Below are 23,580 nucleotides of genomic sequence, written 5' to 3'. Positions count from 1 at the left end.
AAAAAGATGGAGGGACAGCTAGAAGATGCAATATTTATAACACTAGCCCTGGAATCAAAAGGAGATTGGAGATGATCAAATCTAGTCTCAGACATTTACTAAATATGTGACATAACCCCAATCGCTTCCGCCCCCTCTAAAAAAAACAAACAAAAAAAACAACAAAAGAGATAACAGACATTTAGTAATAAAGGGGAATATAAAATATTCTTAGAAAGAACACCAAACATGAAGTGATTATTGGTTTCTCAAGCACTTCACACAATAAAAATGGAGGGGTGAATGAATATAGCTGCCAAGGACAACAATAGCAACCAAGTATCAGTAACATGTCTTTCTAAATGTACATAACAGATTTTGTGTTTGAAAAGACAGAGATTCTGCCTTGAGAACTGGGGAGAGTTGAGTTTATAGGGGTGGTACCTGGATTGGGAAGACATTGTAAGGAAGGTATTCAAGGAGAAGGTAGAAGTAATTGCTGGGCTGAATAAGTGGGGATATGTTGCTGGTTTTTGGGCGGGGGGAAGGGGAGAAGGTGTCTTACCAATGGGTCAGTGTCATGTATACAAATTGGCATTTCCTGACACTGGCAGTGGCAGAAAGTCCTTGAAAGGGAAAACCCAGAATGGTAACAAATAGGAGAAGCAGAAGGAAAGAATCAAGAGTGGGAGAAAAAAAGGAGCAATGGGAGAAAAAAAGGAGCAAAGAGGAATAGAGCTTAAAAAATGATAGGGTCCAGGATTAGATCCAGGAACTGACATCCCAGACTTCCTTGCAAGGCCAGGATAAGCCAGCTACCTTGCAAGAGCAGGATGACTAGCTATCCTGTAAGACCAGAATGTCTGGGCCACTGCATCAACAGGATGCTGACGAATAATAAACAAAGCATGACACTGTCATAGACACATTTCAGATAAGGTGATAGCCACTTGACTCTTTGAATGGTGCAGTATGAAAAACACCCCCCGCCCCGATTTTTCCCTATAAAAGATCCTGTTTGCTCCCTGCTGAGCTGATAGTTCCTCTAAGAAACTTTGAGCCTATTTTATAGCCTCACAACAAAGCTTTGCTCCTTGACTTGGAGATGTTCTGAGCCTGCTAATTCATTGGAAATGACTCCCCAAATTCATGATTTGTATTTTTTTTTAATTTTATTTATTTATTTTTTTAATAGCCTTTTATTTACAGGATATATGCATGTGTAACTTTACAGCATTAACAATTGCCAAACCTCTTGTTCCAATTTTTCACCTCTTACCCCCCCCACCCCCTCCCCTCCCCTAGATGGCAGGATGACCAGTAGATGTTAAATATATTAAAATATAAATTAGATACCCAATAAGTATACATGACCAAAACGTTATTTTGCTGTACAAAAAGAACATGATTTGTATTACATCATTTTTGGTACCCCACATGAAGATTAGTCTGATGACTCAGACCCCTCTTTCAGTCTAGGTAAGTTATCCTCCTTCACCCTATAGTTGGGTCACCCTCCCAGCACTCAGGAAGACCTGTTGCGGCTTTGGGTCAGGCCCATCATGGGCTCTGGCAGACTTCCCTCTTGGTAAGGGTTACCTTGTCTCTCCAAACACCCACAATTCATTTTTCCCTTCACAAAATGCCAGCAGGGGTGATTAAATATAGGAATGCACCCTTTTTCATGGCTTACAGAAAAATGGGTCAGTCTCCTTCTATACTCCAGAATTTACCCATAAGCTGCCTTTTCTAAAAGTAAAAGAAACTGTCTCTAAGACCTTAAAAAGGGATGCCTTGGATTCTTTTGTAACTCAATATTATCTAGAGCAGTGGTTCTCAAACTTTTGTTTTCAGTATCTTTATCCTTTATTGAGGATCTTTCCAAAGCGTTTTTGTTTATCTGGATTATATTTATAGACATTTACCATATTGGAAATAAAAACTATTTTTGAATTTGTAGACCTTCTAAAAGGGTTTCAGAGATCCCCAGGATTCTCTAGACCATACTTTGAGAACCACTGAGAGAATCAAGAAAAAATGATCCATCAACAGGTCTCTAATTTACACCATCTGCAGCTCAATCTCTTTTCTGCCACCAAAAAGATAAGTGGACTAAAGTTCTATATGTCCAGGCCTTTATGGCCCTCTCAAGATCTAACTCTGTGGCAACAGTACAAGATGTTCCTAGGCAAATTCACACCAGGCATAATGAATGGGGAACAATCTAATCTTCTTGATGATCCCCTCCTTACAACCCCCCAGAGCCTCTGTTCCTCCTCCAAAGGAACCAAGTAATAATCCCTTTCTGGAAGCTCATAAAACTCTGGTTGGATCCTTCTCCTCACCCACCAAACTCTCTTTCCTATTGGTCCCCCAGATCCTCAAGCCATGAACCAGATTCTTTTAATTTCCCAGCAATCCCTGCTTCTCAGTCTCTCCTCAAAACCCCAACTTATCCAGTTTTATAGATCCTGCCCTTTCAGAAAAGTGGCGGAGTGGAGGGGAAGGAGAACAATTAGAGTTCATGTCCCTATCTCAATGATCTCTCCCAAATTAAGCAAAAACTTGGCTGTTACTCTAAGGACCCTACCAAATTTACCAAGCACCAACATCCAGTTTGATCTCACCTGGGCTTTTAAGCAACAAGAGGTTAAGGCAGAGAGGAGAGAGAGAATCTATTTCTCTTTCTCCCCTCCTACTGACAGGAGCAGCCTGAAGAGGGTTGGATGTATGGAAGAGATAGAGAAAATAAACTCAGTGTAGTGAAAATTATTTGAGATATGATGGTAAACACACAAGTAGGAGAAGCATCAGATCAGAAGTTGTAATTGGTTTGCACTGCAGTATGAACAGAAAATTTGAGTTTGGAAACTTTGGGGAAAAGAGAAATAAAGTTTGCTGTCACTTTAAAACTCCAGAAGTCTATCAGGAGGCAGGCTTGAGGGATATGTCAGTGAAAGTTTCAAGGAAAGGACTTGCACGTTTGAGATAAAGTGGTACTTAACCCTCAAGTTTGTGTGAATAAGGAAACAATCAGAAAGTAATTGAGATTGAGTGGAACATTAAGTTAGAATTTAGGAATGTGATAAAATTGAAAACTTGCTTGTAAATTATATGAGATTCCACAACCCATTTTTGTGATAATTTATATTCTACCTGAATTTTATGAATTGTCTTGTTTTCTCCCTAAGACAAAAGAGAAATTTATTTAAGGGAATTGGAGGGGGGGAGCCCAAGACCCCCTGGAAACTCCCAGGGAAAGGAAAATCTACCTATTGGGTCTAGTGAATGGTGAGAAAGACAAAGTAAATATTAATTGATAAAATAACAGGTTCTTTTTGAGATTATGGAGCCCTGATGTGGCTTGTCATCCTGAATATTTTTAAGTATGAACTGAACAACTCAAAGAAGGCATAAAGTTTGTTTGACACCTGTTTTGTTCTTTTTATCAGTTTTGCTTATTTTATAATAAATGCAATTTAAAAAACAGGGTATTTCCACCTTTGCTTGTAGTTAAGATATTAGATATTACACAACTATTTGGCTATCACTTATGAAAATTGTAAGCCTGTTTACTAAGTTATTTGGAGTTCTTGTCATATGTTAAAATCTAAAATTGGTGACTGGAAAGGAGGGGAAGAGGTGAAAGCCTTATCTGGATTGATTCTGCTTATTCAGAACAGTTCACTGAGAGGGGGAGGGATAATGTAAAAGAGCATAGAACACAACTGCTCTAAAGGATAGATACGGTGGGCAAACAGAAGTAGCAGACTCAACCCTTCTATGAGGTTCCTATTGACTCCCCTTAATTTGTAAACTTCTCAGGCTTCTTGAAATCATCATTATAGGCAAGATCATCAGTCCTGAGAAAAGAGCTTGCATGTCCCCAAACAAGAAATGGGCTTACTGAGAATCTGGAAATGTATTGTATAGAAGTGATTTCTAATGATTGATCTTTACACCAGGATGAGTTTAAACTTGAGAAGAAAAGAAAAATAAGTCAAAGATTTTAAGTGAAATCTCTTATGTGTCTTGGTAAACTTTGTTTATTGCAATTCCATGAAAGTAAAAATAACTACATCTAGTCTTAAACTGTGATTAGTAAAACTTGCTATTTGAAATAAAGTTATCTTGGAACTGTAACTGATTTTATTTTAATTCTGAATTCAGGTATGATTGGTTGATGGATCATTAAGTCTGTAACCCACCATTGGAGAGAAATGCCACAAACTACTTAGAGTGTTATGATCCTTAACTTGTAACAGATGGGCCTCTGTATTTGGCCAAAAGCTGGGGGGAACAATATTTGACTTAAACTTAAGATAGGATCCTTCTGGTTCAGTTTCTTAATTGTGTTCCTTTGAACAAGAATGTTTCCCACCTGATTTTTCCTGAGTCTGACTATGAGATGGAATTATTACTGTATGAATGCTTGTCAACAGTGTCTCTTACCTGAAGTTAAACAAAGCTAAGGATGCTTTATCCTGCCATATGCACGTATCTTTAGGCTTAAGTCTGAAAGATCAGTTTGATGCTGTTATAATTAGAGCAAATGATTGGTAGAAAACATGAGGACAATGTGAATATGTAAGATCTACTGTTTTCAGTCTAAATGTGTATTCAGTAAGAAACAGGATTTCAGTACACTTCAGTACAAATTTTCTGCCTTCTTTTACTTGTTTAATTCATACTGAACTGATTTTCTGTCATTATATTAGAGAAGAATAGTAATTTATGAGCCATCTTATATCACCCTAATGGTAAATCTAACTTTATTTATGTTTGTTATTTGATTTGGAGTTCGCTAGATTTGTTTCCTCTAGGCTCCAAGCGATTTATTTTCAAATGATGATCAACATTGGATCCTGTCCTAATTCTGATCATGAGACTCAGTACCCAAAATACCCTGCTTCAACCAGCTTCCAGGCCCTTGAGTTCCACACCCTCCAAGTGGAACCCATGAAGCAGGGATAGCTCTTTGCCTACTTCCAACAAGAATTCTTGTAGCTCTAGAAAATGAGACCTTTGTCCCTTTGTCACAAATGACTTCGGCTTCCACTTAATCTGAGAAGGGAATGATGAGGAGTCCAGGAGTAGATCCAGGAACTGATGTCCTGGATTATCTTGTAAAGTCAGGATGCCTGGACCATACTATACCAATAGGATGCTGGTAAACAATGATAAAAAAAAAAAAAATCACATTCATACACAATATCAAACAGGGTGATGACAACTTGACTGATGTTACAGCTGGAAAACATACTCCCTAGTAGTTCTCTATTAAAAACTTTTGCCCCCTGTTGAGTTTAATGGTTCCTCTAAGTAGCTTTTAGCCTATTTTAAAGCATCACAATAAAGCTTTATCCCTTGACTTGAAGATGGTCTAAGCCTACAAATTCTTTCAGAATAATTTTGCAAATTCACATTTTTACCAAGAGATATAGAACTGTCTTTATAATAGAAGATTTTTTTCATCATAAGTTTAAAAAAAGCATATTAGAGATTAGTGAGGGAAAACAAAGATGATTCTCATAATATTAAAAAAAATTTAAGTAGAATAAAAATCCATTACAATAGAAAAGTGACAGATTATATAAGAAAACAATATGATATAATTTGCTTATAAAATAAAATAAATACAGAAAATAAAAACATGAACAGAATAAAGTTGAGTGAATAAGGAAGAAAAAAAGTCACCATGTAGAGAGTAAATCTAAAAGAGCAAGAATTGCAATCATTCTATCTGACAAAGCAAAAAGAAACATTCAAAAATTAAAAAGGGATAAACAAAAACTACCTTACAATGAAAGGAATCATAAACAAATCAAATGCCAGAAGGAAAACTTACAAGAATATTATAGTCAACTTTTAAAATTATCAGGGTTAAGGAGAAAATACTATGAGCAACAAGAAAAAAATCAATTCAAATACTCTAGAGCAAGAATCAGAATTTATATAAGACCTAGCCACTAAATTCAAAAATCATAGGTACTGGAACACCATATTTCAGAGAGCAGAAGAGCTAGGATTTGGGCCAAAAATAACTTACCTAGAAAGTTAAGTATTGTCATGATTGACACATGAAAATAACAATAAATAAATTTAATTTTTTAAAAAGGAAATTTAATGAACTGAAAGACTTCTAGGCATTTGTCACAAAAAGGCCAGTGCTTATAAGATTCAAAAGAAATATAAGATTAAACAATAAAGATCAATAAGAGCTTATAATAAAGTTAAATTGTTTACTTCTTATATGTGAAAACATTAGTACTTGGGCAGTTTCAAAGAAAGGTGGAAACTGACCTCTGAGTATGATGGGAAGATTCTAAAATGACAAAACTGGATAGAAAAAGGTTTTTAAAAGCAATTATTGCAAATGAGGTGTGAGAAGAAAAATCTGACAGAAAACAGGTAGAGGTAGAACTGGTAATAACACTCATCAGATCTGAGGTAAAAAAAGAGAATAACATACATCTAGAAGAATAAAATCTAAATTTAGCAAGAAATAAAAGGGAGAAATGACAGGATGGGGGAGGGCTTTAAGAAAGTAATGTAGATTAAGATTTAGAAGGATGAGTGGAGAGGAAAAAAAATGAAGGGACTTTGAAAAGAGATGCCAAAATAAGGAATATGAGGGTAAGAGGAGAGGTTATGAGGGAGATTCTCTAAAAAGGTGTGAACTAAGCAGATGATTAGAAGTAAACTAGAGGATTGATAAGATAGAAAGATTAAGAAATCTTTAAATAAATAAAACAGAAACAGTAGAATGAATTAAAACCAGAACCCGGCCAGATGTTGCCTACATGACACAAATTAAAAAATGAGATACTCAGAGTATAATCTATTATGCCTCAGCACCTCAAAAAAAAAAAGCAGGGGTAGCAATCATGATCTCAAAGTTAAAGCTAAAATAGATTTAATTAAGAGATAAACAAGGAAACTACATTAGGATAAAATGTACCATAGAGAATAAAGCAATATGAATACTAAACCTATATTCAACAAATACTATAGCCTCTAAATTTTTAAAAGAAAAGCTAAATGAATTACAAGTATAAGTTGTTAATGGTACTTAACAGTGGGGGACTTAATGTTCCTTTCTCAAAACTAGATAAACTAACCAAAAAATAAATAAATAAGAAATTAATTGATTAGAATTTTAGATAAGCTAGATATGATAGATATTTGAAAAAAACTGAATGGAAATAAAAAGGAATGGATTTTTTTTTCTTAGCAGATTATGGTACCTTTACAAAGAGTGACAAATATATTAAAGCATGAAAATGTTACAGCTAAAAGCAAAAAAGTATAAATTTCAAATGCTTTACAAGACCACAATGAAATAAAAAACTAATTGGAGACTAAACCTAATCTGAAAGAATAAGTGGATTAAAGAACAAATCACAGTAACAATAAAATTCATTAAAGAAAATGAAAATAATGAGACAACAAATCAAAAACTATGGTATACAACAAAAGCAACAATCACAGGAAAATTTATATTCTCTAAATGCTTACATCAATAAAACAAAGAAAAAAGCAGACCAATGAATTGGGCATGCAGTTAAAAAAACTAGGAAAAAAATTTAAAATTTTCAAGTAAACACTAAATTTGAAATCCTAAAAATTAAAGATGCAATTAATAAAACTGAATATAAGAAAATCATTGAATTAATAAGTAAAACTAGGAGTTGACACAACACAAAAATAAATATAAGGAGTTCTTTTGCCCAATTATGTCAATAAATTTAATTATGTAAATGAAAATGAAGAATACTTACAAAAATACAAATTATCTAGAATAGCTTTAACTTTGAGATCATGATTACTTACTATCCCTGCTTTTTTTTTTTTTTTTTGTAATGGTTGGGGCATAATAATTTCTATTCCCATTATTTATTTTAACTCTCTACATATATCTCTCATTTTAAAATGTGTTCATTGTAAAGAATATATTGAAAAATTCTGTTTTTAACTCATTTTATTTCTCTATTTTATGGGTAAGTTCATTCCATCCTCATTTGAAGATATGACTATTTGTGTATTGCCCTCCATTTTATTTTTCCTCATTATTGTCCTTCTGTGTCTTTTTACCTTATTATTCTTCTAAGTTTACTTCTAACCATCACTTGCCTCATCCACATTCTTTTAAAGAATCTAAATTAGTCTATTTTGGAAAAGAAAATTGAACAGGCCATAAATTGAACAGGCTTCCTAAGAAAAAAGCACTAGAACCAAATGGATTTACAAGTGAATTTTATTAAATATTTGAATTGTGTATGTATATGTATATGTATATGTGTGTGTGTGTATTAAATAAAATATTTTAAAACTAATTGCAATATTAAATAAATGATTTGGAATCTTGTCAAACTTCTTTCATGAAACATTTGTGATAACTGATACCCTAAACCAGGAAGAATAAAAAGAAAGAAAATTATAGACCAATTTCATTTAAAAATGTTAGTAAAAATCCTAAATAAAATACTAGCTAAAAGATTACATGGATATATTACAAAAATTATACATTATGAGCAAATGGAATGCAGAGAAAATCTGTTAACATAACTGTGAGAAGTAAAATTGTAAGGAATTTTTTCCCCCACTGTTGAAAAGTTTCAGTTTTACAGCCTCCCTCTCTGTTACTATGGTAGAAAAGAATGTGATGTAAGTTTTAAGGTCAGTACATCCTGGCTGAAGAAAATTAAAGAATGTCTCAAATCAACAGAAGTAATAGCAGGGGCTAGTTGAGTACAAATGACCTGGATTTATGCCTCAGGCAAGCAAAATTTTTATAATTGAGCATGCTTAATAAGCCTCATGCATATTAACTTCTCCTTTAAGGAGGAAACATCCAACAGTTCTGAACATATGATGCTGTGGCAAAGAGAAGGGAAAATATGGAAACGAAGAAAGAAGTGCATGTAGTAGTAATGTCATAAAATATTAGACTTTGGAAGGGTCTCCTATAATTGAAATTATGAGGAGGGGACAAGGAGGCAGGGCAAGTTTATAGAATATAGTTGCTGGTTCTGCCTTCTGTAAATCTCATTTATACCTCCTCAAAGGGATACGGCACCCACTTCTTGCAAGAAATGTAATAATTACTCCACTCTAAGAATTTAGGATTGAAGTTTTCATTTTTTAACAATAATTGATTATATCAATAATAAAAATAACCAAAAATATCATATGATCACATCAATAGATGCAGAAAATAAAGTACAATGCTCATTTCCATTAAAAACAATGAAAAGTTTAAGTATAAAGGGACTTTTTCTTAAATTTAAAGCATTTATCTAAAAGCAGCAAGCGTAATTTATAATGGAGATAAGCTAGAAAGCTTCACAGTAAGATCAGGTGTTTAACAAGGATGCCCAATGTCACCAATATTCAATATTGTATTCAAAATCTGAGCAATAAAAGAAGAAGAAAAATTAGAAGGAATCAGAATGAGCAGTGAGGTAATAAAATTATATCTTTGTATATAACATGATAATATAAAGACTCAAAGATTACCTGAAATAATTAAAATTTTCATCAAAATAGCAGAAGATAAAGTAAATCCACATAAATCACTATCATTCCTATATATCAACAATAGCACCCTGCAGGACTATGACTATAAGAACAAAATCATTTTAAAAAAACCAAACAACTATGTATACAAATAAAATCAGATTTAAATAAAAGGGGAAATACTGACAGTTCAGGTACGCAAGAACAATATAATAAAAATGACAATCTTACCAAAATTTATCTATTCTATGCCATCCCAACTGTATAACCAAAAAAAAAAAAAAAATTACTGAGCTAGAAAAAATGATAAAATTTATGTAGAAGAAGAAAAGTCAATAATATCAAAGGTATGAATGGAAAAAATTTTAAAGGAAGGAGGCTTAGCAGTATCAAATCTTAAACTATATTATAAGGCAGTAATTTTCAATACCATCTGGTACTGGATAAGAAATCAAAAGGTAGATCAGTGGAAAAGAATAGACATATAATTTACAGCAGCAAATTAATATAGTTTGAAGACTACATTTTTAGGACAAGAATTCATTATTTGGTAAAAATTGTTGAAAAAATCTGTCTGGCAGAAATTGGGCATAATAGAACAATATCTTATACCATTTGCCAAGATAAGGTAAAAACAACTCCTCCACCACACACAAACAAAACATGACCTAGAAATAAAAAAAAAAAAATTGTAAGAAAATTTGAAGAACATGGAACATATTACCTATTATTAGACTTAGAGATAAGGTGAACAATTTATAAATACACAAAGGATAGAGAGCATTGTGAGATATAAAATGGATAATTTTGATTACATTAGGTTAATAAGATTTTGTACAATGTACAAACTGGAGAGAAATACCTTTTATAATCAGTTCTTCAGATAAAGGTCTCATATCTCAAACATATAAAGAATTTTGTCAAATTTGTAAGAATACATGTCATTCCCTAGTTGATATAGGGTCAAAGGATATAAACAAGCAGTTTTTAGATAAAAACATCAAAACAATTTATAATAATATAAAAAAGTTCTAAATAATTATTGATTGATTACAGAAATGCAAATTAAAACAATCTTGGGGATCAGAATTGACTGAAGGATAAAGTTATGAATGTTGGAGGAGCGCAGAAAAGCTGGAATTCATTGTTGGTGGAAGTGTGAAGTGATCCAACCATTATGGAGGGCAATCCAGAATTATGTCCAAAGAGTTATTAAACTGCCTATATCCCCTTTGACCCAGCAATACCACATTTCCCAAAGATAATTAGAGAAAAAAAGAAAATAACCCTTCTATTCTAAAATGATTATAGAAGCTCACTTTGTGGTGACAAAGAATTAGAAACTGAGGAGATGCACAATAATTGGGAATGGCTAAACAAGTTATGGTATATGATTGTGATAGAATACTAATATTCTCTAAGGAATGATAAGCTTGATCCAAGAAAAAAACAGATTTGCATGAAATAATGAAAAGTAAAATAAGTCATTTTGACTTCTATAAATACTCAAATTAACTACAAAGGATATACGAAGGAAGACACTATCTGCATCCAGAGAAATAAATAGAAGTAATAAATAAATGTGCCCATTATCAAGTAATGTCTAAACAAACTGTGGTACTTGTTCATGCTGGAATATTACTTTGTTATAAGAAATGATGAGCTGGATGATTTTTGAAAAAAAGCATGTAAAGATTTGTACAAAATAATGAAGAGCAAAATGAGCACAATCAAAAGAATGTTGTATACAGTAACAGTAATATTGTTTAAGAACAACTTTGAACAACCAAGTTATTCTATTATTAATTGCAAAATGCAAATAAGATATTGTTTACATCCAGAGAAAAAAACTGAAATTTATATGTGTGTATAAATATATCTACACAGTATATAAGTGTATATATAATGCATATACATATGTACGTGTATATATACAATCCACACACTTATATGCACATGTATGGGTACACGTGCATGCATATACTAACATAATATGCACATATACATACATATTTGTGTTACAGGAGGAGAAGGAGAAGAAGAATGGTTGCTCCAGGGTGGAGGTAGGGGAAAGGAGGTAGTGAGAAGAAAAAAGTTACATGATAACTTTGTTGTATATTTAAAATAGCAAGTTACATGTAATAGATCTTCAGTTTCAGTTTCAAAAAAATGACAAATGTGATTAATACAGATAAACATGGAAAGCTCTACATAAGCTAACAGAGTGAAGTAAGCAAAATACACAATGACTCTGACAATGTAGTAAAAGACAACTACATACACAAAAAAACCATCTTCAATGATTGCAGTTTTACATAAGTCTAAATTCCTTGGTCTTATATTAAAGCTCCTTAAACAAGATTTAACTAGAACTCTTTTAGAATTATTTTCTCCTCTAGTTAAACATAAAAGTTCTTATTCCATAAAGAAGTCTTCTACTAGTTTACTGACTGTACCACTTTTAAATTTAGTTTTATGACAATCTGAGAGGTATATATAAGATTGAATCTCAGATTTATTTTTTAAAAAAAGTTTTGTTTTTACATTGCTGAAATTCATTTTAAAAACTATTTTTTAAAAAGTTTTATTATGCTTACTTCCACAGCACATATACTAAAATTGGAACAAAACAGAGATTAGCATGAACCCTGCTCAAGGATGACATTCAAATTTGTGAAGCATTCCACATTTTTGCCTCAGGAAAAAAAAAAAGTTTTATTTTTACATTTCCTAAATTTCTTCCCACATTTTTTCTTCTCCTTCCCGGAGTCATTTGAGTGTATCAAAGAATATTTTGTAAATATAGAAAAAATAATTGGCAAAACCAATCAAAACATCAAAAACATTAGAAAATATATACAAAGTTTCATACCCATGGACATTCTTTCTCTGTAAAGGAGTAGGAGAGCTGGTATTCCTCACATTTCTTCTTTGGGCTTTGCAATATTTTTGCAATATAAACTTTTGCTTTTTTTATGGTGGTTCTATTTGCATTGTTGCAGTCATTGCATAAATACATTGTGGATTGTGCCCTGTTTAATACTTCAATCTATTAAGTTTATGCCTTTCCATGCTTCTTTGTATTCATCATATTAGTTATTTTACTATGTAGATGTAGATGTAGAAATATGAAGCTTACCATTTGACACATACTCCTTTTACTTAAGTTTACAACATTTCTCTTCCCATCTACTCTTCTTTTTCTTTCCACAGTACTGTAATTCTCCCATCTGTAAAAACTTAAAACCTTTATTTTTAATTTAATTTCTCTTTTTTATCCCACAACTGACTAAAATTCACTCTGAAAAACAAAAGAGGTGTGAGACAGGAGCCTCAAATCAGCATTTAAGGATTTGCATAATTTTGTCATTTCAAAGTACTGCAAGAAATATATATATATATATATATATATATATATATATATATATATATATATATATATATAACAACTCATCCTTCTTCCCAGTTACTCTTACTACTAAACTAAGGTGTCAAATGACTTGACCAAGGCTAAGGTAGGATAAGCATGCAAAAAATGGGATTTTTAGTTGACATCTGAAGGAAATCAGGGAAGTCAGAAGGCAGAGATAAGAAGAAAGATAGTTTTCAAGTATGGGATACTGTCCGTGAAAATGCTTAATTGGAAAGTGGAATGTCTTGTAGGAAGAATAGGAGGGAGGATCAGAAAGTAGGTGGTAGAAAATAACAAGACTTTTTGAAAGGAAGAAAGCACCAGGTTTTTGAAAGGTCTTAAAAGTTGAAATTTTTTATTTGAACTTGAAGTAAACTTCAAGTTTAGTATAGTTATTAAACAGAGAAAATAACATGAATAGGCTTGTTTTTTTAGGAACTATTTTAGTTCCTAAATTTAGAAAGATTACTTTGATAAAGTACAAGTTAAACTGAAAGGCAGAGGTAATGAGGACTTACATCAGGGTGGTACCAAGCAGTATCAAAGGAGAGAAGGACCCATATCAGAGAGATGTTACAAAGGCACAATTTAGAGGACTTGGTAACAGAGTGGATGGAAAGGGAGGAGGGGTGAAAGGAAGAAGAATCAAAGATGATACTTAGGTACCTGGAGAATGGTAGTGTCCTCTTCACCAGATAAAATGGAGAAAAATCCAACAAAACATACAAATTCTAACATTTTTAAAAACAAAGCCAATATGCCATAGGAATTCTTATGTAGTTTAGAAGGTCTCATTTCTATTGGAGTCTGACTCTACTGTTCTACATTAATAATAAATCAAGCAAGCAATAAGCATTTATTAATTGTCAACCTTATGCTATGAACAATGCTTAAAGCACTGGGTTGTCAAGTGGCACCGGGGGGTGGGGAGTGGGGGGGGGAACCTAGTCCCTCTCCTCAAGGAGCTGAGAATCTAATGGGGAGACAACAAATTTATACCAAAACAAAAACATAAAAACAAAAAAAACCAAACCCCACATACAGGATAAATAATTAAATCAGAATTAAGTTAATTGGAAAAAGTTTCTTGTAGAAGATGTGATTTTAATTGGGCCTTAAAAGAAGCCAACTTGAGAGAAAAGTTAAGCAGAAGAAGGAGTTTAGGGGAAAGGTAATGAGTTCAGTTTTGGACATACTGAGTTTAAGATATCTAGGGGACATCTAGTTTGAGGTTCAACTAGCAGTTGGAGAGATGAAAGTGAAAAACTCAAGTGAGAAAGTTAAGGCTGAATAAATAAATCTGAGAAACATTTACAAAGAAATGATAACTGAAATCATGGGGCTAATGATCCTAAGAGAAGGAGTATAGAGGCAGAAAAGAAAAGAACCCAGGGCAGAAGTTTGGGATACAGTCATGGTTAGCTGGTGTGACCTGGACAAAGATCAGCAAAGGCAACTGAGAAAGAACAGATCAAAAAACCAGAAGAAAGCAGTATCAGGAGAACTCTATCCATTACACAACTTCATTCTTTCTAACAATGTCAAAGGCTACAGACAGGTAAGGAAGGAGGTAAGATGTAAGGAAGAGGTAAGTCTGTGAGGAAGCCATTAGATTTGGAAATTAAAAGATTAGTAACTTTGGAGAGAATAGTTTCAGTTGAATAATGAAGTTGGAAACAAGACTGATAGAGTTAAAAAGTTAGGGAAATGAAAAGAAGTTGAATAATTCTTATTTATATTCTTCAAGCTGTAAAGTGGCACAAAAAATGTTTTCTTATAGTAAAGACCTGAGTTCAAAAAGACTTAGATACTTATTAGCAGTATGCCCCTGGATTAAGTCAGTTAACTTATTTGCCTTATTTTCCTCATCTGTAAAAGAGGGATAATAGAACCACCTACTCCTCATAGGATTGTTAAGAGGATCAAATAAGATAATATGTGTACAACTTTTTGCAAACCTTAAAGTGCTTTATAAATGAAAGCTATTCCTATTATAATTGTTCTAAGCAAAGAGATGCCATGTACATAAATAATATACAAAAGAAATACTAAACAAATTCTATGTAGTTAGGGAGGGAGAATGCTAGTAAAAGGGAAAATCAAAAAAAACTTCACATAGAAGGTAACAGTGCTCGAGTTATGTTTTAAAGGAAGAAAGGAATTCTAAAAGGGGGAAGTAAAAGGAGGGCACATTCCAGGGATGGAACATAACAAGTATAAAGACACTTAAGAGGTATAATAGAGTACCATAAGTGATAGACAAAGAGAAGGACAGCTAGGCTGAATCATAGTATGCTGGAGGTAAGGCAAATGGAGGCTGAAAAGATACGTTGCAGTCAGGTTGGGAAGGGCTTTAAAAGCAAGTCAGAGGGCAATAGGGGTAAAATGAAATTTACTAAGTAGGAGATACAGTTCAGATCTATACTTGAAGAAAATCACTTGTAGAATTATTCACTGGAAAAAAGAAAGACTTGAGGCAAGGAAGCCAATTAGGGAACCCCTGCAAAAAAGTGAGAAGTAATGGGAACCTTAGTTAGGATGGTGGCTATGTGATTAGAAAAAAAAAAAGGTGGGACTAAAATTCAAATCTAATTATTTCTAGCCCAAAGAAAATTTAGAACATCATACACTGTTCTCTACTAAATGCTGGTCTCTATTAAACCATCTTAGCAAATTATTAAGTCAACCCCAAAAGAACTATCAAATTGTGTATAGAGACAATGTGGCAGAGCTTAAAAATTCTACCTCACTTATTACCAGATGTGTGATAATTCACTTAGCTTTTCTAAACATGTTTCCTAAGCAGTAAAATAGAGATAATTATCGTAGGATTATTATCAAATTCAAATGAGGTAATGGAAATAAAAGCAATCTGAAAACCTTAAAGTTGCTGACAGCATTTAATTATCAGTACTAGATTCCACCCACTATAAAGAATACATTGCTAAACCCTAACCTAGAACACTGTTTAGATTGTTATAGCCCACTAAACTTATCTAAACGAGAGGTACATACCTGGGATAAATGTTACTAGTACCTTTTCTTTTTTGTCCTTGGTGTCTTCTTAAGTCTTTGTATTTCCCTCTTGTTCTAGATTACTTTTTCCTCCTACTAACTTCCTTTTCCCAACACAGGACTTAAGAGTTACTGTTAGCTAGTAGCACTCTTTGTTAAAGTAGTTGCTAACTAAAATTTAGTGTGTAGAGTTTGAAGTTTCCATCTTTTTTTTCCCAATAAATCCTAATACAGTAAAGATATATAGTGTGAATTATCAAGTATAGTGGCAATATTTCAATTTAACAATTCCCTCTTCTTTTCAAAAAGGGTTCATTAATATGAAGGAGCTGAACTAAATCATCTTGAAGATCTCTTCAAACTCTAGATTTATTTTTGAATGGTGTCAGGGATTATATGAAATTTATGTAAGGCTTTAAGGTTTACAAAGTACTTTAAGGAAAATATCTCACTGGATTTTTACAACAACCCTATAAGGCAAAAACTGGAATTATTCTCATTTTACTAGATGAGGAAATTGAGACTTAAAAGAGAGCAAGTCTTGGGGCAGCCATGTAAAACAACTAGTAAGTACTTAAACTCAATTCTCTTTGGATTCCAAGCCTAAAAGTTCTTTCTACTAAACTTGTTAATGTGTCTTCAAATGAAATTTAAAGAGTAAGAAGGTAAATTAAAGCTGTAATTATTTCACCGTACTTCTTATAAGGTACCTACAATTATCTCAGTGAGCCTTAACATTTTAAAAATCATATTAACTAATATTTTAATACATGTAACAACATTAACTTACATTTTATTATTAATCAATGTTTAATTAATTATAACTCAAAGATAGAAACTCAAGATTGATAGAGTCAAACACTTTGAATATGTGGGTAATCGGGAAAACACAAATGTTTGATGTCTCTACTCCAACATGGTAGGGTACTCAGCTAAAGAAACAAAACATACATTGTGGTTTTACAAGTTTTTCCACAACTGCCATTCCTGCAGCTCTCCCATACAGATTAAAGAAAAACTACCTATTTAACTGTGTCTCTAACAAATTAATGAGAAATACAAATTTATTTATTGTTCTCTCATGAAATGGTTCAAAGACAAGATTATGAAGGCAGAATCTGACAACATGTACCTCTCAACACAATTCACTATTACAAATTTGAGGTTTTGCAGGACTGAAAGGCAGTTTAACTGAAGCAATAGAAAAAAGGCAGTGAAACGAAGTCATAAAATCTGAAGTCAAATCCAGCCTGTATGGTCCTAAGTGTATCTTTTTAAATGCTGTCTGCCTCAGTTTCCTCAACTCATGATGGATGGCACCTACTTCCCAGAATTGTAGTCAGGATCAAATTAGATAATATTCTGTAAGTTCTTGGCACACAGAAGAAACTTAATAAATACTTCTTTCTTTCCTCTTCTTCATGAAAAAAAAAAAAAACTTAAGTTATCAATATTTTAACTGTAGGAACATCTGATCTGGGGTGACTGTCAAAAATGGAACAAGGTCAAATTTAGGAGACAAAAGATTTCTATGGCATATGAATTTGGCCAGAGGTTTCTTCTCTTCTTCAGCCATAGCTTCTAACCTAAGAAAGTCAGCAAAACAAACAAAAATTCTCATACAAAGGATCCACCCCAGCTATTTCTGACCTAGTCCAAGTTAAATGCATAAAGAATAAGAATTGTTCGTCCTTTTTAAAAATTTTCATTAGCATAAAAATCAAAAATCAACCCGAGAGGGGGACAATATAAACAAGCCACCAGGAAGATTGCGGTGGCGGATACTGCACAGCTCAAGTACACCCCATTCGCCCCCCCAAAAAACCTTCACTGTGGCTCCCCCAGAGACAACCCGAAGCAGAACGACTAAGGGCGGAGGGTAGCAAGGGTTAGAAAGGAAGTTCTAGGGCCAAAGTGACAAAACAAGTAAAAGAGGAAGAAATAAGCAAGCCAACTCGAAGTCGCGGGGCGCGGGGCTCCCACACGCTTCGGGCCCCATTTCCCGGCAGCTTCAGGCTGGAGAAGTCAACAAGTCTAGCCCCGGAGCGCGAAGGACGCTCCGGGAGGACGCTTGGGGGCCCGATCCGAGGCCCCAGGCTGTGCGCTGGGAAAGGGAGGGCTTTGCCACATTCTGCGGCGCTTGGCCTATGATTGGCACTTCCTAAATACAGGGGAATGTAATGACCTGGCCGGGAGGTTAGGGGACAAGGAGGTAAAAAAAAAAAAAAAAAAAAAATGAAAGGGAGATACAGCGGGAGACGGGCCGGGGCTGCGGGTCGGCAGGGGAGAGGGCACCGGGGGGAGGGGAAGCCGGAATAAGTCAACAAACGTGAGCGTGGCGCGCGGGGGCGGGGGCGGGGGCGCGCCCGCCCGGACCGCCCGAGTTCCCTTACCTTCTGGGAGGTGCTCTGCTGCAGCACATTCTGCTCCACGGTCATGGCCCCCGCAGCTGCTGCGGCGGCTGCTGCTGCTGCTGCTGCTCCTCCTACTTGTCGTCCTCTTTCCTCCCGCGGCTGCCTGGCTCTCGCTCGCAGGCTCTCGGTGTCTACTTACTTCTCCTCTCCTCCCTTCCTCTTCCTCTTCCTCTTCCCCTTCCCCCCCAGGACAGCTCAGCCAGGCTCTAGGTGAGGATTGCGGGCAAGGGATGAAAGCGGCTTCAGGCGACTAGGGTCTGGAAGGGAGGGAGGGAGGAAGAGCCGGGGCGGGGGGAGAAGGGGGCAGAAGGGCGGTCCTGGATTCAGCGCAGCACGCCCAGGGCGCCCCGACGAGCCGGGGCCATGGGAAAGAAAGGAAAGGTGGAAAGGAAAGAGAGAGGGTGAGCAGGAACTCCGAAGCCTAAAAGACCGCGGCGGGCGGCGGCAAAGCGGAAGCCCGTCACTCACTGGGCTGAGCTGAGCTCCGGGAGACGGAGAGGGAGGGAGTGAACCGAGGGGCTGACGGACTAAAAGGAGGGAGTGGCCGGGTCCGGAATGGCGTTGTCCTCCTCCTGCCCCTCCCTTCCCCCAACTGCCGTCACTGCCTCTACCCTTGCGGCCCCGCCGGCCCCCTCCTCCTTCCTCTCTTCTTTCTCTCTCTCTCAGGGCTGGACGGCCTTCTTCGCGGTCCTGCTTCCCTCTTCCCCCCACCCTCCGCCCTCGGAGCTCACATTGTGACTGTGGAGGCTGCCGCAGCCCCTCGGGACACACCCTGCGCTCTGGGCAAGAGGACTGACCTCTTTCCTCTCGCCGGCCCGGGGCCCGCTAGCATCCCCCTCCCCGTTGCAGCCTCAGACCCAGAATGAAATCTCCGATTCTGGCCTCAGTGAAGAAAGACGCTCCTCAGGGTCCGACTGTCCTGGCTTCGTCCCCGGGAGGACACCCTCCTCCCCAGGGCCTCGGACATGAACATAGACACTCACGACCGCTTCTTGGAGTTTGCTCCATCCTTTTCCTTCTGTCCGTCTCTGAGCAAATGTCCCTCCCCCTGTCTTCATAAACTTCATTAAGAATCTCCTGCACGCCGCCCTTCTTTCTAAGAATTTCACCAGAAGAAACGACTCTTGGCAGATTCAAGTGGGAATCACGCAAAGGACTGGAAACCGGATAGGTGGGACCCCGTTTCTAAACTGTCAGTTTGTGATTCTGCTTAACCGGGACCCCTACTTCCCTTCCCCCCAGCTCCTCCTTGACAAATAATATCTGCCGAGCTGTAGCAAGCACTACATAAGAAACATTCTCTACAGCATGGGGGGAGGGGTCGAAATGTTGAGTTTGGGTTTTTTAAGACAAAATAGTGACATAGCTAATTCATAATTCGGCTATACCTTAAAATGTTGCCAAATTAGGTTAACGATTTAAAAATAGTTACAGCTTGTACATATGACTTCATTCTTGGCTACACATTCCCTTCCCCATACATAGAAGGGGGAGGGGACACCACTCTGAGGCAACGAGAAATTTCTGGCCAAAAAACAGTTTCAGCTTCACAGTCTGGTAGGGGAAATTGGAGAGGAACTAACATTAGCATAAACTCTGCATATTATGAATGTAATTTCAATTATAATTCAGATTCATAGGCCCATTTTTTTTGGTTTTATTTAATGACCTAGTTTGTCAACAAATACATATTACCACTTTTAAAAATTTGGAGTTCAGTTTTATTTGAAAACTTGTGGATGTTCACTAATCAAAGTTTTACCATGATCATATTTATTGAAGTAGATTTTTTTCCCCAAAAAATTGTACACTAATAATAAGAATTTTAAATTATTAAAATTATGATTTTTAAATTATTTAAAAATTTAATTATAATTGAGATGAAATAAATGCTTTAAACTATCTTTAATTTGATTCAAAACAGGAAAAGTTATTAATCCTAAAAACCATTAGGTGAAAATGCATTCATACCAAACAATCTTCTTTGATATTTTCTTTCTATATTTTCATATGTAACTATAAATACACTTAACTGACAAAATATTTTACCGAGAAAGAAACTGAAGCCCAGAGAAATCAAGTGATTTATTCAAGGTCATACAGGAGATATCCAATTTCCCAAAGTCATAATCCAGTATGCAATCATGGATAGATAGATATGTTTTCCTACATTACAAGTCACAGCATTTGTCTAGAGTATTCAAACTGAAAATAGATTCAGAGTAATATAATGCTACTACTACAGTAGCCAATGTCTTTTTTCCCCTAGAAATTAATGGTAGAAATTTGGTAATAAATTCATACAGTTTCATCTACTTCATTATGTCTTGAGCACTAGGCTTCATTTTTTTTTTTTTTTTTGTCTCAAGCTGCTAGTAATTGTTCATCAGATAAAGCCTTTTCTAAGGTAACTACTTTTTTTTTTTAACCTGAATCATAATAAAGTTCTTACCTTTCATACCAATTATATTTTTAAAGTTTTAAGAAAAACAATAGTATCTAGAAATATACAGATCATCAAATACTTTGAACTACCTTATTACATCACAATTTTCACAGTGAGCAAAAAAAGAATAGATGATACTTTTTTAAAGTATACAATTAAAGGAAAGAATGTTTTCAATTGTCATATGTTCAGGGAGTTGAGTGTTCTAGAATATATTGACAGCAGGGTGTGCAGTCTTTAAAAAGGTGGACACCCAATTGAGATGGAAAAAGTAAGAAAATAAATTTAAAGTGAGAAGAAATAATGATAGCTGATATTTATGTAGGAATTAGAAGTTTGTCTCAAAGTCTGTAATGATAATAGAAAAACATTAAGGAGCAGATAATTGAGTTTGTCCACTGGAGGAAAGGCTTCAAACTATTATAAGTTCCAAGCTTTTATTAATATTTTTGAATAAAGCTTTCAATTTATTGACATTTTCAGTTTATATAAAAGACCTCCATGAAGTGGCAATTTAATTCAGTCTATCATAGGAATCCCAAAAGTCTTACTATAACGTAATAAGCTATCACTTTACAGAGCATTCTTCGGAAATAAATTATACACTGAGAAATAGATTGACCTACCAATTGCATGTCAGGTGCTTTCCCCACAGATTTTGTCCAACTTAGATTTGCTCTCTCCTAATCAAATATTCCTCAGAGATCCAGATTCGGTCTTCCATGATCTTTACTCTAGATTGTGCACATGGTAGATCGCAACTGCAAATGTGGATAGAAATGAAAACAACTTCTAACCTCACTAGGCCGTGTTGGCAAATAAGTTGGAATGTGATTAAAAGCAGTGATGTCAGGTAGAAGTGGCTTCCACTAAACCATACATAAGGATGACAGCATATTGACTTTGAAAAATACATGGTACCACTATTTATTCTGTTAACTATTTCCCAATTACAGTTTAATATAATTAAAATGGTTCACACTATATTTAGTTCTGCAGTATGTTTGACACTCCTGGAACAGGACTTTATACTATTTAATCCTCTGCATTCTCACCTTTGGAGAGCACAATGGTTCAGCATTTGCTACTTCCAGACACTCCATTCCAAGTTTTCCAGAAGCGCTCCAGTAAGGGGGTAGTTGAGAATTAGGTTTGAAATCTAACCATTGTATCAGCTTGATTTGTTCATACTTTCCGTGCAACTTTGTTGCAGTTTTCCTCCTTTACTAGCTACTTGGGAGATTACTTAGACTAGAGTTCCGAGCAAAAGTATATAGCATCAAATATACTTTTAAGCTTTATGGAGCCAGTTTACTCATATTTGGTAGTTAAAACTTCTGGAATTTGTTTCCATTTATTAGTACTTAGCTTTTTTTCTCGGGAAATTATAACTTTTAGGGAGCTGGACCAAGAAACTTCTTATACCCCACGAGAGTCTACTAACTCTTGAAATTAGGATAAAAGAAAAAGATTTTGTTTCACTTATTTTTACCCAAGCCTCCTTGAGAGCAACAACAGTGTTTGTATTAATATAGAACAGTCCTTTGATAAGAATATCACACTTTGTTCTTTTTTCAACCTGACCTAATATAGGTTTTATTGCTGTATGATTTTTTTGCTAAAGGTTCTCCTTCCAAATGTAGGCTGCCATCTGTCTAGACCTCAAAACTGGTTTTTGCTCATATCATATATAGTGTGCATTAAGACCTTACTCTAATTATGATATTTAATGAATACCACCATATATAGGCTTACTCTTTTGTTTTTTCCAGTTACACATATCCCTAATGATGTCTCAGCACCATTTCTCATTCTTAAATCACTCCTGGTGATGCAATACAGCATACTTGTGTCCACCTATTTGTCTTTTCATTGCCTTTTGAGTCACCTACAATGAAGTTCCATGATTCTTAGACACATAGCTTTACAAGAATAATGGTGTTTAAAAAATAGAGACCTTTGTGGTAATAATACATTTACTTATCGTAGATATTTCTGGACATTTTTGCAAATTCTATTTAATTCATCAGCAGTGGCCTGTCCAGTAAAGTTAATTGTGATTATCTGAACTCTGTTCATTCTTTGCTCTTCTGAGCTCAGTGAGGTGGCCCATCTGCCCAAAGTTATCAGTAAATAGGATCCATAGAACCTCCTGAAACAGGAGATAGCACTACAAGGTTGGTGATAAGGATGTATGGGAACACTGAATATGAGGCTGCAGATTGCCAGAGAATTAGGGTATAGAAAAGAGAAAACAGAACAATGGATAATGAACCTCCCCATCACTGCTTACTTTTGACATTAATTCAATAACCAGGCATTAAAGCTAATAGACTTTCCATATTGAAAAGGAAGAACTGAGCGAATTCATGTAACTCACCTTCATGAAGGAAGTCATCTGAGTAAAATTTTGCCAAGTCCAGACCACACAGTCATCAACCAAAGTGCAACAGCTGCGAAGAGGTCATTCCTACCATCAGGTGGCTGCCTTCTACAAAGCAGGTAAACCAGCCCAGCTGAAGCAGCAAGTCAACTTGGGAGAAAAGAGGCAGCATGTGCCAGTGTAGTCCAAACACAATTACTTCGACTTTGACCTACCATTTCCCCTCAAACCTTGATAGAACTAGCCCAAGACCTTGAACCCAAGAGCTTTGGGAATAATTATACTCTCCAAACCGCCAAACCTGCTTTCAATCAAGTACCATCTCCCCAAAAAAACATGGGAGAAGGGTCCCACTTAGTACTACCAGCCCAAACTGCTGACCAATTGCCTTCAGGCAAATAAATAAAGGACC

General features: G+C 35.4%; 1 protein-coding gene and 1 non-coding gene across 7 annotated transcripts in view; one reads left to right on the top strand and one right to left on the bottom strand.

Moving 5' to 3' along the window:
* Positions 1–18,814, bottom strand: part of USP25 (ubiquitin specific peptidase 25) — a 183,872-nt gene extending 165,058 nt beyond the window's left edge. For 2 of the 6 annotated variants that reach the window (XM_031959168.1, XM_031959170.1), the window contains exon 1: positions 18,319–18,798. In XM_031959168.1, coding sequence (XP_031815028.1) covers positions 18,319–18,363 — 45 coding nt within the window. In that variant the 5' untranslated portion in view covers positions 18,364–18,798. Of the gene's footprint in view, positions 1–12,637; positions 12,840–18,318 lie in introns of those variants that run through there. The other 4 variants (XM_031959171.1, XM_031959172.1, XM_031959178.1 and 1 more) reach the window with 3 other exon arrangements.
* On the top strand, positions 12,088–12,191 carry LOC111720131. Its single transcript, XR_002769966.1, has one exon. It is a non-coding gene; the product is annotated as a U6 spliceosomal RNA (small nuclear RNA).
* Positions 18,815–23,580: the final 4,766 nt, after the last annotated feature.

This window comes from Sarcophilus harrisii, chromosome 3 (genome assembly GCF_902635505.1).
Source record: "Sarcophilus harrisii chromosome 3, mSarHar1.11, whole genome shotgun sequence".
Taxonomy (NCBI): Eukaryota; Metazoa; Chordata; class Mammalia; order Dasyuromorphia; family Dasyuridae; genus Sarcophilus; species Sarcophilus harrisii.
Note: the sequence above shows the minus strand (reverse complement) of the source record. Positions and strands in the feature narration are given on the sequence as shown.